General features: G+C 38.8%; 1 protein-coding gene across 1 annotated transcript; it reads right to left on the bottom strand.

Moving 5' to 3' along the window:
• Positions 1-67: 67 nt before the first annotated feature.
• On the bottom strand, positions 68-12,888 carry LDLRAD1 (low density lipoprotein receptor class A domain containing 1). The gene is made up of 4 exons (XM_060772650.2): positions 12,720-12,888; positions 9,530-9,667; positions 9,170-9,298; positions 68-1,689 (listed from the first exon to the last, which is right to left on the bottom strand). The coding sequence occupies exons 1-4, from the start codon at positions 12,886-12,888 to the stop codon at positions 1,541-1,543; spliced, it is 585 nt and encodes a 194-aa protein (XP_060628633.1). The 3' UTR covers positions 68-1,540.
• Between the last annotated feature and the right edge of the window lie 4,405 nt (positions 12,889-17,293).

Here is a 17,293-nt window from a genome sequence, read left to right as displayed (position 1 = left end):
CCTTAGATACATTATACCATATTATATCCTGCTCTGTAGCTACTGTAGGTTGTTTTTTTTGTTTTTTTTGGTGCTGCCTTTAAAAACTGACTCAAATATTTTCTCAGACATTTCCTGTATTTGCCAAGGAATGCATGTTAGGAAGTATACTAAAAATCATTATGCAAACACACAATGTAATTACAACATTGGTTTATAGTGATTCTACAACAATGGGCATAGTTTCTATGTACCATTAATATTTGACTGCTTTTATCACTTGTCAAATACTGTGATGTAAGATGCTTGGCTTACTTAGGTGAGTACTTGCAATACTTGTTGATTACATCATCTATACTGAATGGCCCTTTACTACAGACAGAAAGGAATCTGAAACTGGATATTGTTAAAGAGATCAGGTTATTGGATGTACCATTTCTAAAGTACTGATTACATTGCGTAATATGCGTATTGACTTCTCCATAAAAGTATGAAACTCATACAAAGTTATTCTACCTAAGAAGACTAGATCTTAGCTACACCTGATAGAAAACAACCTACTATTACTGACGTCTTTTAACATTTTATTGGATAGATATTGTTCTAGCCTTTGTTTCTTTTTGCCTTCCACTTCAATTAACAAGATTTTATCTCTGAATGCAAGGGAAACATTTGCCAAAATGCAAACAAGGATAAAAGGAGTTACCAAGCGCACTGACCTGGTTTGAACTATGTTAATTGTTTCCTGAGGCTGGATCTACAATGCAATACAATCCAATTTCAGAATGCAGATTAACTGTATTGAACTGGATTGTATGAGTCTACACTGCCATATAATACAGTTTAATGCAGTTAATCTGCATTCTGAAACTGGATTATATTACAGTCTTGATCCAGCCTAAGGAAAAAAAAGCATGAAAGTGTGGAAAGTAGATTCAACAAACAATTGGCACAGGAGGCCATCAGTCATTTCATAACGTTGAGTATGAATAAGATACTATTAAAGACTTTGTGAACTCTGAAGCTAAGCAGGGTTGGTCTTGGTTAATACTTGGGTGGGAGACTGCCAATGAATACCAAGCTCTGTACACCTTATTTCAGAGGAAGAAACTGGCAAAGCCACATCTGAGTATTCCTTCCCCACAAAAACCCAGTGAAATTCATAGTGTCTCCACAAGTTGACAGGCAAGTTGAAGGTGGGCCAACACAAACACACGGTTTACATTAGAAGTGCGGATAATGTATCTGCCATTTCATTTAGCAAGAGAATTGTGCTACAAGTTTGTCAGTTATTGCTTGATTTGTGTCCTCTCTTGAAATTGGATAAAAATCAAATCCAGATTCCTTTTATTCCAAATTTGGTCTATTTGCTGATGCTTTTGAGGTTTATAAATACCTTCCTTAGATCAAGAGATGACAAATCATTGATCTGGAAGCGCTATATGTAACACTACATAAAATATCCTCTGCAAAGCTCCTCTGAAATGAATGGTGGTTCCACGACGACGGTACTTGATGAATTGCTCCCATTATCTTGTGAAGGTTTGCAGTCCTTGGCTGCTCACTTTGTGCAGATATATTCATCAGACCAGTCAAAGCAGTGCTGTATGCCATCTCGACAAAGGCTTCTGGGAATGCAGCTACAATACATGTAAAAGACGACCATGGTGCAGCTCCACCACTGAGACCCACAAGGAGGACATCTGGCCCCTATAACAAGAGATATGTCAATGATTTCGTTTTTTCCTGAAGCCAAAGGCCGAGTCAGAAGGGAAGAGGATGAAGTACCTTTCATAAATATATACAAGAGGCAACTCTGGTAAGTGCCATTTTCTAATCTTGACATGAAAAGCAGCACATGCTCAAATGTTGTTGTTGTTTTTTTTCCCAATTATTACAAGTGTAAAAACTATTGCCTACTTTTCCATCTGGTCATCTAAACTGGCTAGTGCAATTCTAAATGGATACTACAATGAACTAGAAAAGATGACATTAATGAGGAGTACCAAACCAGTTTGGAGATTTGTGATTGTAGAGATGTGTTTATTATAAAGTGTTATTTATAATGTGTTTAAACTGTATTTATAATGTTTATTATAAAGTGTTATCTATAATGTGTTTGAATCTGTATTTATGTATTACATTTGTTGCCAGGGCCTAGCTGAGAGAGATAGGTTGCCATGGTAACAAAGCCTCAGAGGAGGTGGGCGGAGTTTAAGGAATAAAAGGTTTGAAAGCGTCAGTTAATATTCAGTCAGGAGGAAGAGACCCTGAGGAGAAGAGCAGAGCCAGTTAAGGGCTCTGGGAAATAGCAGAGTCAAGAAAGGACTCTGGGAAAAGTAGTTTAGTCCGGTGGATGAGACCCGGGGAAGAGGTTCAGAGTCAATTAGGGCTCTGGGTTGTGAAGCTGTGAGAATTCAGTAGTTCTTAGAATTTGTGAATATTTCTTCAGCAAGAAAGCTGAAGGTGCTACCTTGTTAGATTGCTTAGGTTAAAAGAATCTAACAGAGGGGGTTTTAAGGATCGCCAGTAAGGAAAGACTGGTGATCAGTGGTTTGTTCCGAGTATAGGGCAAACAGTGTGGACATTCACAATAGGGAACTCTGAAGTAGTATAAGCACTTCACTAAAGAAGGAGTTTGTAGAATTGTAACATCAGAAGCCTGAATGTATCTCAAACCAGCCATTTTGTAACATCAAGCCTTGTGCCAAGTTCAAATTCTCAAAACTGCAACAATTACGTTCTGTTAACAATAAAACTTATTCTCTTTGTATTTCAAACCTGCCTCCTTCATTGCTTTTATGCTTGGTGCATTCCACACTACCAAAGTCACCTCACAACACAACTAAAGATAAACAGAGACATAAACCAGCGTCTCTAAACATATTGGTGGCAGTTTAATTGATATCTAGAAGAAGGTTCCTCACGGAATATTAGTGGCATTAAAGAAGATTAATACTTCCTCACATAATTTTTTGGTGGCAGACGACGGGATACGTGTAACAACTAATCGAGTGCCTTAAGTTTAATTTAGAAATAAGTTGTGAGGTAAAAGTTGTTGAAAACATGGCTACCAGGCGGCAGAGAAAGCTGGCTGAGGAAAGAGAGGGAGACCAAGAAGAAAGTTCAAGCTCTGAGGCAGAGACAGAGCCGGTGCCTATGTCAGAAATGGCTCTTAAGTACAAATTAGAGATGAAACGATTGGAGATGGAGGAAAAACAGAGAGAGAGAGAGTTGGAGATGGAGAGAGAAGCGAAACAAAGAGAATTTGAGGAAAGACAAAGAGTGAGAGAATTTGAACGGGAGTTGGAATTGAAGAGAATGGAGTTTGAGCTAGAGAAACAAAGATTGGCTTTGTCTCAAACATCCAATGATGTTCAGGAAGGGAGATCTGGAGGGGATACCCCAGATTTGATGAAGAAATTCCCAAAATATACCAAGGACGATTGTCCAGAGAAATTCCTAATATCTTTTGAGAGATGTTGTCGAGATTTTGGAGTGGCTAAGGAAAAATGGATGACATACCTTAGGCCACAGATAAGTGGGAAACTTTTGCAGATTTATGGACAGTTGCCTGAAGAATCTTATAGAGACTATGATCTGTTTAAGAAACAGATTCAACAGGAATATAGATTGACTCCTGAATATTATAGATTTAAGTTCAGGACGTTGAGGAAAGATAAAACACAAAGTTTTGCTCAGGTGGCCTCTAGATTGTCTCAACTGTTCGATAGTTGGATAAAGACGTCTGAGGTAGAAGATTATCAACAGCTGAGGGAACTTTTGAAATTGGAACAATTTTTCCAATTAGTTCCTTATGAAATTCGTTGGGTGATTCAAGATCGCAAGCCATCCACGATTGTAGAGGCAGTGGGTATGGCAGATCAAATAACAACCTTGAAAGAAGGATTTAAAAGGGAAGATCTGCCAGGGGACAAAAGAACAAACAGGCAGCCATTTTATCCACAACAAACGCGCCCACAGCAAGAAAAGGGCTCTGACATAGAAGACACCATCTGTAGGAGGCAGAGTGTAATAAGACCAACTGCTCCTGAGGTAAAACGACGGTGCTATCAATGTGGAAAATTGGATCATATAAAATATCAATGTCCCCTGTTAAGGAATGAGAAAACAACCCTCTTTATAAATAAAATGAAAGAAACACCAAAGGCAGAACCGGTTACTGTTGCAAAGGAGAGTTCAAGCTCAGAGCCTCAAGAGAAACAATGTTTGTTCATCCTGTCAGGCAGCCCATCTAAGGACTACTTAGAAACCATTTCTATTGATAACAAAGACAGGAAAGGACTCAGAGATACAGGTTCCGAAGTGTGCATAGTGCATCCCGAAATAATACCTCAGAAATTTCAACAGCCAACCTCTGAAATAAAACTAAAAGGTTTAGGACCGGCGATTCCATCAGCCGTGGTGACTTTGCCAATAGAATATGAAGGATGGAAGGGTATGTGGGATTTTGCAGTCAGTCCTGACATACCATATCAATGTTTAATTGGAAATGATTTGGCTGAGGAGATTAAATACTGTAAGATGGCGTGTGGGGAGAAAGAATGTAACAATGAGAGCCCTGAACAAAAAGCCATGTGTTTTGCCATACAACAAGATGGGGACGAGAGCCCAGAAGCCAGTGCTACAGTGGCTGAGCTTGTTAAGAAGACGGGAGGAGTTGAGGAGATTCGGCAGGAACAGAGAGCCGATGAATCTCTGAAGCCTCTATTTGCTTTAGCTCAAAACCCCACAATATTGGCAGAAGAACAGCCCTCCAAGTTTATACTGAAGAATGGTGTCTTATATAGAGAATCCAAAAGTGTAAACTCGACAGAAAGATCAGTGACATGTAGTCAAATTGTAGTGCCTCAAGGTTTTAGAGAACAGCTGATGAGGGTGGCACACGAAAACCCTCAAGGTGGACATTTGGGCATAAGAAAAACCACGAAGAGGATCACTAAAAACTTTTATTGGCCTGGCATGTTCCAGAGGATCAAAGAGTTTTGCCAATCCTGTAACATCTGCCAGAGGTTGAGCACTGGAAGGGATAAAGTTAAAGCTCCTATGATCCCTATGCCAATAATTGGAGAACCATTTTACAGAGTAGGCATTGACATTGTAGGTCCTCTCTGTAAACCAAGCAGACGTGGTTACCGTTACATTTTAACCATGATTGACTACGCCACAAGATATCCAGAGGCTGTAGCTCTGACTAACATCGAAACAACTACAATTGCAAATGCCCTGCTGTCCATTTGGGGAAGAACTGGATATCCTAGAGAACTGGTCTCGGACTTGGGAACCCAGTTTACTTCCAAGCTTATGTCGAAATTGCTGGAGTTATGTGGAATTAGACACCTGACTTCCACAGCATATCATCCGCAGACAAATGGACTGGTTGAGAATATGAACAAGACTTTAGTCAAAATGATAAAGTCTTACAGTCAGGAAAGGCCATATGACTGGGACGTCAAATTACAACAACTGCTGTTCGCCTACAGGACCGTCCCTCATGACAGCACCGGCTACAGTCCATTTGAATTGCTGTATGGAAGGAAAGCTCGTGGTCCGTTAGATCTGTTAAGAGAATATTGGGAAGAAAGTCCGGCGAAGGATCCTGTTCCAGTGACGGAGTATTTAAGAGATCTTCAAGCAACAATGCAGCTGGCTAGAGACATTGCTCAAGAGCATTTGCTTGCGGCTCAGCAGAAACAGAAAGACTATTATGACTCTACTGCTAAACCAAAGGTCTTCGACATCGGAGATGAAGTTTTATTTTTATCTCCCAACAAGGCCAACAAGCTTCAATTGGATTGGTCTGGACCATGGAAGGTCATCAGAAGACACAACCACATAAACTATGATATTTTTGATGAACAATCCAATGTAGAAAGAAGAGTCCATGTAAATATGTTGAAGCCTTATGTTGTAAGATCTGCAAATGTATGTTTTGTTGTTTCAAAAGAGGAATCCGGTCCCTTTTCTTTTTGGGAGGGTGATCGTGAACAGTACAGGAATTTAGATCGGGTAGATATGAACAGAGAATTGTCCCAACCACAGAGGAAAGAGGTTGTGGAAGTTTCAAGTAAAAATTGGCATTCTGATGAATGTAATATGTCAACAAATGAAAATGGTTAGATAAAGTAAAGGGTACGAATAACAAATTGTTAAAATGGAGTTTGGGTTTACAAGATTTCATATTTGACATAAAACATGTTTCAGGTAAACAAAATGTAGTTGCGGACGCCTTATCTAGGATTCCATAGGTTAAAGGTTTGTATATATGTGTAATTAAAATGTATTTAACCCTAATATGTTTCCCTTTCAGAATTGATGTATATGTATATATTGTTAAATAATATGTGGAATTATTTTTGCCATTCTGGGATCGAGAATGGTACAAAAATAATATTTCTGGGGGGGAAGGTGTAGAGATGTGTTTATTATAAAGTGTTATTTATAATGTGTTTAAACTGTATTTATAATGTTTATTATAAAGTGTTATCTATAATGTGTTTGAATCTGTATTTATGTATTACATTTGTTGCCAGGGCCTAGCTGAGAGAGATAGGTTGCCATGGTAACAAAGCCTCAGAGGAGGTGGGCGGAGTTTAAGGAATAAAAGGTTTGAAAGCGTCAGTTAATATTCAGTCAGGAGGAAGAGACCCTGAGGAGAAGAGCAGAGCCAGTTAAGGGCTCTGGGAAATAGCAGAGTCAAGAAAGGACTCTGGGAAAAGTAGTTTAGTCCGGTGGATGAGACCCGGGGAAGAGGTTCAGAGTCAATTAGGGCTCTGGGTTGTGAAGCTGTGAGAATTCAGTAGTTCTTAGAATTTGTGAATATTTCTTCAGCAAGAGAGCTGAAGGTGCTACCTTGTTAGATTGCTTAGGTTAAAAGAATCTAACAGAGGGGGTTTTAAGGATCGCCAGTAAGGAAAGACTGGTGATCAGTGGTTTGTTCCGAGTATAGGGCAAACAGTGTGGACATTCACAATAGGGAACTCTGAAGTAGTATAAGCACTTCACTAAAGAAGGAGTTTGTAGAATTGTAACATCAGAAGCCTGAATGTATCTCAAACCAGCCATTTTGTAACATCAAGCCTTGTGCCAAGTTCAAATTCTCAAAACTGCAACAATTACGTTCTGTTAACAATAAAACTTATTCTCTTTGTATTTCAAACCTGCCTCCTTCATTGCTTTTATGCTTGGTGCATTCCACACTACCAAAGTCACCTAACAACACAACTAAAGATAAACAGAGACATAAACCAGCGTCTCTAAACATATTGGTGGCAGTTTAATTGATATCTAGAAGAAGGTTCCTCACGGAATATTAGTGGCATTAAAGAAGATTAATACTTCCTCACAGTGATATTCACCATATTCCCAATTTCTTGCAAGACTGAGGGTTGTATGTCCCCTTAGTCTGTAGGTTAGTTGCCTCTTCAGCTACTACAGCAATGTTTATCAACCTGGGGGTCGGGACCTTTGTGGGGGTTCGACAGGATCTCAGAGGGGTTGCTAAAGACCATCAGAAAACAGAGTAGTTTCTGTTTCTCATGTGAAGTTTGACCCAATTCTCTTGTTGGTGGGGTTAAGATCACTCTTTGATTGCAGATGAGCTATAAATCCCGGCAACAACAACTTCCAAATGTCAAGGTCTATTTCCCCCAAACTCCACCAGTGTTCACAATTGGACATATTGAGTATTCATGCTAAGTTTGGTCCAGATCCATCGTTCTTTGAGTCCACGGTGCTCTCTGGATGTAGGGGAACTACAACTCTCAAAACTCAAGGTCAATTGCCTACCAAACCCTTCCAATATTTTGTGTTGGTTATGGGATTTCTGTGTGCCAAGTTTGGTTCAATTCCATTGTTGGTGTTCATAATGCTCTTTGATTGTAGGTTAACTTTAAATCCCAGCAACTACAACTCCCAAATGACAAAATCAATCCCCTCCCCCAACCCCACCCGTACTCAAATTTGGGCGTGTCGGCTATTTGTGTCAAATTTGGTCCAGTGAATGAAAATATTTCCTGCATATCAGATATTTACATCACTATTCATAACAGTAGCAAAATGAGAGTTGTGAAGTAGCAATGAAAATAATTTTATGGTTGGGGGTCACCACAACATGAGGAACTATAGTAAGGAGTCGCAGCATTAGGAAGATTGAGAAACACTGTACTACAGAATTACCTGCCTGTCCCTCCTTTATTTGGCAGCATGACAATTTAAAAAAATCAGGAAAAAGTTATCAAATCCGAAGTATGGCTAGAATTCTGTTGGTGGCTTAAAGCATTGGTCACTTTGTAGGGGTTGGGTATGGGAATTATACAGTTCTCCTTGTGCAATGCCATTGCCCCATGCACAAGAAGCTCAGCATATGCTTTTGTACCGTTCAGCTGCTTTGTCTCCTTTGCAAAGAATTAAAGCTGCTTCTTGGATGCCCAAGGCAGGTGGACAGTACCTAGGTACACTCCTGTGGACAAACGGACTGCTGGATGGTGTATTGCTATTTGCTAAACCTTGCCAGGATATCTTTTGTAATAATGGTTGCTGACTCTATCTGATCGTGGAAGCTAAGCAAGGTAAGCTCTAGTTTGTATTTCAATTAAAAACTGCCAATGAATACAAATATACTGTAGGGAAGAGCTTCCCAAACTGTGTTTCACATAATCTTAGGGTTTTGCAAAAGCACTCTAGGTGTTCCATAAAAAATATTAAACTCTCCATAATAGCTACTTTGTGCTACAAATATTTCTGCAAGGTATATAGTTACTGGCTACACATTTCAACGTTTTAAAAGTGTTTCATTCCCAAGTCAATTGGACACTGTATTCTAAGTCAGACCTCGCCTGGAATCACTCTGTGTCCAATTCTGGGTACTGCAATTTAAAAGAGATATTGACCAGCTGGAAGGTGTCCAGAGGGCAACTAAAATGATCAAAGGTCTGGAGACCACGAATACCTATGAGAAGCATCTTAAAGACTTGGGTATGTTTAGCCTGCAGAAAAGTAGGTTGTGAGGAAACATGATAGCCATGTATAAATATTTGAAAGGATATCATAAGCAAGAGGGAGCAGGCTTTTTTCTGCTGCCCTGGAGACCAGGACTCAGAGCCTTTCACCCTATCATAAATCATAAGCATCTGTCAGTGATATATAGTTTTATGATGAACAGACTTACAGGTCCCTACTTCATCAGAGCAGTCTCCACAATCATTGATCCCATTGCATCGTTTGTCTGCAGGTATCCAAAATCGGGGATTGCTGCAATGAAATATTAAGTAACCTGGAAGGTTGTTGGGTAAGTCACCTACCAAAATAAATACAACAAAATACATCATTTTAGCAGGGATGTGCATGAAAGTCTTATGATTATCCCCTAATGTCCAAACATTTTTCTGATGATATTAACAGGCAGCCTCACAAAGATATAGATGTTGGAAAGAAAGCCTAAACATTCCAAAGGATAAAAAGTTATTTGAAATAATGAAATCGATGAAGCAAAGACAACTCTTGAAAACCAGGTTTTTGTTACACTTACTACATAGTGTCTCTTGCTCATCCTCCCCATTTGCACAATGTCTTCTTGTGTCACAGACTTGGCTGGCTGGTATACAGGTCTCTCGGTTGTCACATAAAAAGCCTGTCTGGTTACTGGTAGTCACACATAAACGATTCACTGAAAAATAAAAACAATATAATAAATTATAAATACTGATACTGATCAGATCAAGTACACTTCTGTAATCATTTTACTGTATATTAAAACGTCTAATTGCAGACTCACGACTGATCTTCAAGCTTAGTTATCATTAGGGCCCCCTTGTGTTGCAGCAGGTTAAACCACTGAGCTGGTGAACTTGCTGACCAAAAGGCTGGCAGTTTGAATCCAGGGAGAGGGGTGAGCTCCTGCTATTAGGCCCAGCTTCTGCCAACCCAGCTCAAAAACATGCAAATGTGAGTAGATCAGTAGGTACTGCTTCTGCAGGAAGGTAACAATGCGCCATGTAGTCATGCTGGCCACATGACCATGGAGGGGACTACGAACAATGCCAGCTCTTCAGCTTAGAAATGGAGATGAGCACCACCCCCCAGAGTCAGACATGACTAGACTTAATGTCAGGGGAAATCTTTACCTTTTACTCAGGTCATTTAAGTTCCACATAGGGACAGTGTGGGCCCTAACCCTTAGAAGTGTGTTGTTGTTATGTGACTTCAAGTCATTTCTGACCTATGGCGACCCTAAGACGAACCTATCACCTGGTTTCTTGGCAATATTTGTCCAGAAGAGGTTTTACATTGCCTTCCACTGAGGTTGAGAGAGTGTGACTTCTCCAAGGTCATCCAATGGGCTTCCATAGCTGAACAGAGATCCAAACCTTGGTCTCCAGAGTCATTATCCAACATCCACATAAGAGTAAGAGAAACCATTTGAGTGTATACTGTGAAGAAGTGTAATACACAGCTGTACAAAATATTTTGACTATGTTTTAAGAAAGGCTATATGTGGGAATGGTTCATTTTGGCACCTGCATGATTAATTCTGCGAGATGATATACTTTCTGGTCAGAACCAAATGAAAGGAAATGGCTTCGAATGCTCTGAGATTTAGAGAAATCAGTCAAACTGGCAGCATATCAAAGGAGACTATTAACAACCATTAAATGAAATATAGAAGCCCATTGTAAGCTATCTTAGTTATGATAGATTGTTTGATGCGGTGGTTCAGACAGTCTAAATTTGAAATACAGGGTTAGTCAAAATGCATAGGCCAATAAGCCATTCAATTGAATGGCTTATTGGCCTATGCATTTTGACTAACCCTGTATAACTTCAAGAGTTGATCTATCAATCATAGAAGTATGTTCTGTGAGCGATTTAGGCATTTGGCTTTGTGAGCATAGAAAGGATATATGTGGCAGGGGAAACTTTTACAATAACCACCCTTATCTTTTAGAGAGAAAGTCCTTTTCTCTTCAGTTTAGATATATCCTTGTGCACTTGAATGCTATCTCTATTCTTTCTACCATTTCCTTACAAGATAGATATTTTTAAAACCCTTCAGCTTTCATTCAAATTACAATGAATTCTGTTAGTAAATGGTTTTGGAATTCCTGGCACAGAAGTTTTTGTAGTTTTGATGTGAAGTGGGTATTTATAGACTCTAAAAAATTTACAATAATTCAATATTGTGTTATCCTCTTGATATTTGTGTAGTTTTCTGTGTATGCATTTTAAAAAAGTCATTTGAGTTCACTGGATGCTCTTCACTTTCTACTTTTTACTTCTTTTTTTTTACTTTTTACTTTTTACCAGTGGTTCTCAACCTTCCTAATGCTGCGGCCCCTTAATACAGTTCCTCATGTTGTGGTGACCCCAAACCATAAAATTATTTTCATTGCTACTTCATGACTGCGGTTTTGCTACTGTTGTGAATTGTAATGTAAATATCTGATATGCAGGACGTATTTTCATTCACAGGATGAAATTTGGCACAAATATCCAATATGCCCAAATTTGAATACTCGTGGGGTTGGGATTTGGGATTGATTTGCTCATTTGGGAGTTGTAGTTGCTGGGATTTATAATTCACATACAATCAGAGAGCATTCTGAACACCACTAATGATGGAACTGAACCAATCTTGGCACAGAGAACTCCCATGACCAACAGAAAATACTGGAAGGGTTTGGTGGGCATTGACCTTGAGTTTTGGAGTTGTAGTTCACCAACATCCAGAGAGCACTGTGGACTCAAACAATGATGGATATGGACCAAATTTGGCACGAATAATCAACATGCACAAATGTGAACACTATTGGAGTTTGGGGAAAATAGACATTTGGGAGTTGCAGTTGCTGGGATGTATAGTTCATCTACAATCAAAGAGCATTCTGAACCCCACCAATAGGGCCAAACTTCCCACACAGAACTCCTATGACCATCAGAAAATACTGCATTTTTATGGTCTTTGGCGACTGCTCTGATACCTCCCTCGCAAACCCCCCAGGGGTCCCGACCCCCAGGTTAAGAAACGCTAAACCTTCCCAAAGTCATCAAAAAATATGAAATGTCCTCCCAAGTGCTATTTGGACTGGTGCTTGCTCAGTACATAGCTTTCCAGCCCTACCTTTCCAAAACAATCCCACAGGTGAGCAGAAAATCTGAAACTAACAATCAGAAGTGAACTTCTGGTCATTTCTGGGATCTATTTTCAGGTGATTTGGTATCAAAATATAGCCATGTCAAGACAAACATGAACCCCTTATGTCCTCTGTGGGTACCCACAATATCAGTCCACAGACAGCTTTCCCTTTAAGTATGCAACAGGAGAGGGCTTGTAATTACTCAAGTTTCAGAAATTTTCCTGAGAGCAAAACTGGACATGATGGCAAAATGATGAGCATCATGTTATAGTTACCCTCTGGTTAACCATTGTAATTCCAGGAACTGGTTTTGCTAGTTCCCCTGATAAACAAGTCTTGGAGATCCAGAAAACCAGATTTTCATGAAATGCCCAGAGCTCCAGGAAGGAGTTAAGAGGAAGTACGGTATATTCAGCTATATTGTTACTGCAACCTTGGATTTAGGCTTCAGCTTCTCATTGTGTCCACACACTACTTACTTCAACAAGCTCAACCTTTAACATATTGAAATAATTGTGACACATTCAAGGCATCATATCAATGACTCTAGTGGGAAATAATACAGTCAACATAATAGTGACTGACCTGCTGTACGTGGGGGGATACCAACTGTGACAATTAATGCAATGGCAGCAATGATAACGGCAAGTATAATAAAACCAATGGCAGATGCACAGACGCATCTCCGAGTGCAAGGGACGCATTGACAAGACTCCTTGCAGCAATCTCGCTGGTCACGTATGGTACCTGCCATGGAGAGAGGCATTAAAGAGCAAATAAAATGCAATATTTTACTACAAAATCTGCAAGCAGAAACCAGCTTTTACCAACCATTGACTAAACCTCAATAGAAAAAAAAGCCACTTTGGTTGTTACTAATTCTCAAAGTTATTCCATACAACCATACCAATTATTTATGCCCAAAGTTTTCTGCTTTTGCCACACTTATCAACCCATTACTAATGTGATTTTAAGTAATTGTTTTTAATTTATATGTTTTAATCATGTGATTTTAATGTATATGTTGTTTTATTTTTATATGTACTTAAGGCATCAATTTGTGCCTCTCTTGTAAGCCACCCTGAATCTCCTTTGGGGTGAGAAGGGCAAGATATAAATGTCGTAAATAAATACATAAATGTTTGGGGGGGGGGGGAGTTTCAGATATATCTAGGTCTTTCGCACCGTACCAATGGTGTCGTCTAGATGTTCTGGAATTTAGCTCACAGAAATCTTAACAACTGGCCAAGCAGGCTGAGGCTTCTGGGCATTGACCCTCCCCCAACATCTGGATGAATAAAGGCTGGGGATCTATGCATAAAATCATTAAAGCACTATGATTCCATTTTAACTGCTATAACTGGGATTTGCAGTTTAGGGACTGGTACAAATTAACCACTGCCCCAGTGGTGCAGTGAGTTAAACTGCTGAACTTGCTAATCACAAGGTTGGCGGTTCGAATCCGGGGAATGGGGTGAGCTCCCACTGTTAGGCCCAGCTTCTGTTGAACTAGCAGTTTGAAAACATGCAAATATGAGTAGATCAATAGGTACTGCTTCGGCGGGAAGATAATGGTGCTCCATGCAGTCATGCTGGCCACATGACTTTGGAGGCATCTACTGTCAACACCGGCTCTTTGGCTTAGAAATGGGGATGAGCACCACTCCCCAGAATTGGACGCGACTAGACTTAAGGTCAGGTGAAACCTTTACCTTTAATTATGAATTATTATCAGCAAGAGCACAGTAGTACCTAACCACCAAATGGAGATGTGTACTTAGTTTTCTGGCTGAGAATTATATGTAAACTGTAAATCCCAGGAGTATTTAAAATCATTGGGGGGGGGGGGGGGTGTTAAGTGGAATAATAGTGCTGTAATACTGTCATCTGAAGTTGCCCTTAGTTTAATTTTTTCCAACATCAAAAAATACGTAAAATCAATTTGGTAAAAAAAGTTTAATATTGACATGTTCATAGAGAACAGCTGATATTTTACAAATCTCATCAGATGATAACATTACAATTTGTCATGAGTTGACTCCAGTAAAGCTATCTTTAATCATTTAAATGTCAATGTGCAACTAAACTATTTAACCATCTATTTCCTGCTCTGGCAGTTACTCAACAAAATGTCTAGAATTGATCTTTTTGAAAATCTGTCTCTTGAAAACTGTTTTTAAGTGCAGGTGCCAAAGACAGAACCTGAGGACCATGGCATGCATCCCATACTTTACAGTGCTGGTCCCTTTCAAATATACAAAATGCCAAACTGAGAATCAGATAATCTCGAATTCTGTAACCACCTGCCTCCCATCACTTTCCTGTCTTTAGTTGTTTGAGAATAATTACAATTGACATCCTTTTATGAAGCATATAACATGTTGTCATTACCCCGAAACACAAAGCCCATTTCCTGTAAATATTTATATTTAACTTGGTTTGGGGACTATAAAAGTGTCTGTATTTAATAAGAAAATGTGTGTACAGTAAAAGACAGCAGATGCACGGAGAGAAATGAAATAGACTCCTTTAAAAGATGAGATTTCTCCCAATTACCTCTTTTAGTTGTAGAGAGAGATTTTTCTGAACCAAGGAAGCTTCCATCAAAATTCTGAAATTAAAAATAATAATAGATACATACCTTATTGAAAAGGGGAGCCTTTGAGACACTAAGAAGTAATTGCATCCATTGGCCTTTTAAATCAAATATATTTGGTTGATAAACTTGGCTGACTTAAATGCATCCTATCTGAATATTTTCAGCAACATGCAAATACCACACAGAAATTAAAATTTTAATTTTAATTCAATCCATTAGTTAAAAATTACAGAAAAAAGCAGTAAAATTGTGTGTTTGTCTGATGTTCAAAGTAATAATTACAAATATCTTTTTCAAGAGTGTGTAATAATACCTGAGGGTAAGTTCTGGTCATCTTTCCCCAATGAATTACTTCAGAAGTTATATTAACTCACAGGTAGGAATTAATCTGACTGGGTGTTCATCTCTGTTCAAACTATCATGCTGCTAGTACAGGAAGAGGAACTAACTTTTACAAGCTGTTTTGTTTTATAAGACCAAACCACAGATACATTCTTGGGGTAGTGTTACCTGGCTACTAAGAGAAACAGATGTAAGAACAAAAGGGTCATGTTAAACTCAGCCATGCCTAGGAAAAGTGATAACAAAAACAAATAGCACGATCTGCCTACCTGCAGCTTTGCCAGAAATTATAAAAGACTTTGTGCTAATACTTCAGACCCTTCTGGAACTGAACTTATTAACTAACTTAAGAACTTAAAAGAGTTGTGATGGGTCAGACAGAAAGGCAATCTAACCCAGCATTCTGGTCACACCATTCCCAACCAGTAAGCTTTGAAGGAGCATGTTAGTTCACCTGCAACCTGTTCTCCAACAAGTGATGCAAAGAGGTATTTTGCTACTGATACTGGGAGTGATAATACAACCATTTGGATTAGTAGCCACTGATTTTCCAAAGCAACACATCAGCATCTTTACAGATATGGTAGATGGGAAAATAATGTTGTTTCCTACAAGGCCATTAAATGCCTATCAAGGTGGCTAACTGCAACATTCGCACTTGCCTCAAACAGACAAGAGTTTTTTCTCCCACCCTGGACATTCCACAGATATATAAATTTCACTTGCCTAGTTTCCAATAGACTTCACAACTCTGAGGATGCCTGTCATAGATGTCGGTGAAACGTCAGGAGAGAATGCTTCTGGAACATGGCCATACAGCCCAGAAAACTCACAGAAACCCAAAGTTGTTTCTGATCCTTAAGATTGTCAGTTACTGTTTTTAACTTTAAATTAATTCTTTTGGTATAGCAACCAGCCTTTTGTATACTTTTTGTATAGCCATATTTAGATAAGGTTCCATTTTAACTGATACCACAAAGACCCTTTAAATTAAATTAGTCTGCAAAGCTTCTGTTCATATATGTTGACTGATATTTAATCGTATAATGATTCAGTGTTCATTCATGGCTTTTTTTTTCATTTAAACACCCAAAACCACTGCAATTTTCAAAAATGAAAGTGTGGAAAGGATCCAACTTCTCAAACCACCTTCCTAATCTGATTAACCAAAAGCTGTTTACTATGAATTAAGAAATGACTAAGTATTTTATACTTTTGTGATCTTCCCAAACTCCTAAAGCATCGATCTGTTTCTTGATTGCAACTGCTAGAATTCTTCACTATTGATTACGTTGACACTGATGGAATGTGCTTTTAAATAACATTTGCAGAGCAAGAGTATTACCAATCCTGGTGTAAAACATTGGATCTTTTAGTGCAGCTCCCTTCAGTTCCCCAGCATTGAGGATGCTAGGGAACTGACGGAAGCATTTGAAAAACAGCACAACACAACAATTTAGAAACTAGTAAATCCTTCAGACTGCTGTGTAAGACACTTGCAGGGAGGCAACTTCAGGTGTGATAGGTGATATAAAATGACACATCAGACCTATGAGGGCTTTCAGAAAAACACCTCAACATGTTTATTTTGCAATTGAGATTTCATTTAACAATCCTATCCCACTCAAAAATGCCAAAAATAAGGCCAGCTAGTAAGTTTCATGTTAATGGGGACAAGGTAAAACAAATAGGAACCTTGCTGTATACTAAATTTAGCAAATTTAAAACTATTAAATCATCTCAGGTTGAATTTGTGGCATCTTGTTGGTTCTGAAGTTTTGAAGTACTCAAAATCATGTCTTTTGGATAAACTCTCATCACATGAACACCTCAACTGAAGCAAACATTAAATAGTACGTTTTCTTCTTGATGCAGCATTTGAGGAATGCGGTTTTGTTATTCTTCATCACATCAACTGCCATTTTACACAGTAGAACTTTACTTAGTATGAGCAGATCCAAATGTGATCCTGATGATATCAATATGTGAAAAAGATTTTGGAGATGGAAATGGGTTCACATGTGGTTACAGGAAACATGATGATTAACATGCTATGGTGGTCACACCTCTCTGATCGGTATCAAGAGCCAGATAAAGTACTGACTTGCATATAAGAGCAACCAAAAATAAAATTAGGCATGATGGCACATTTCAAGAATTGGTAACGGACAACACTTCTGTCTTCTACTAAATAAGAGTATGTAAAGCCCTAAAAATG

Source organism: Anolis sagrei, chromosome 4 (assembly GCF_037176765.1).
Source record: "Anolis sagrei isolate rAnoSag1 chromosome 4, rAnoSag1.mat, whole genome shotgun sequence".
NCBI lineage: Eukaryota > Metazoa > Chordata > Lepidosauria > Squamata > Dactyloidae > Anolis > Anolis sagrei.
Note: the sequence above shows the minus strand (reverse complement) of the source record. Positions and strands in the feature narration are given on the sequence as shown.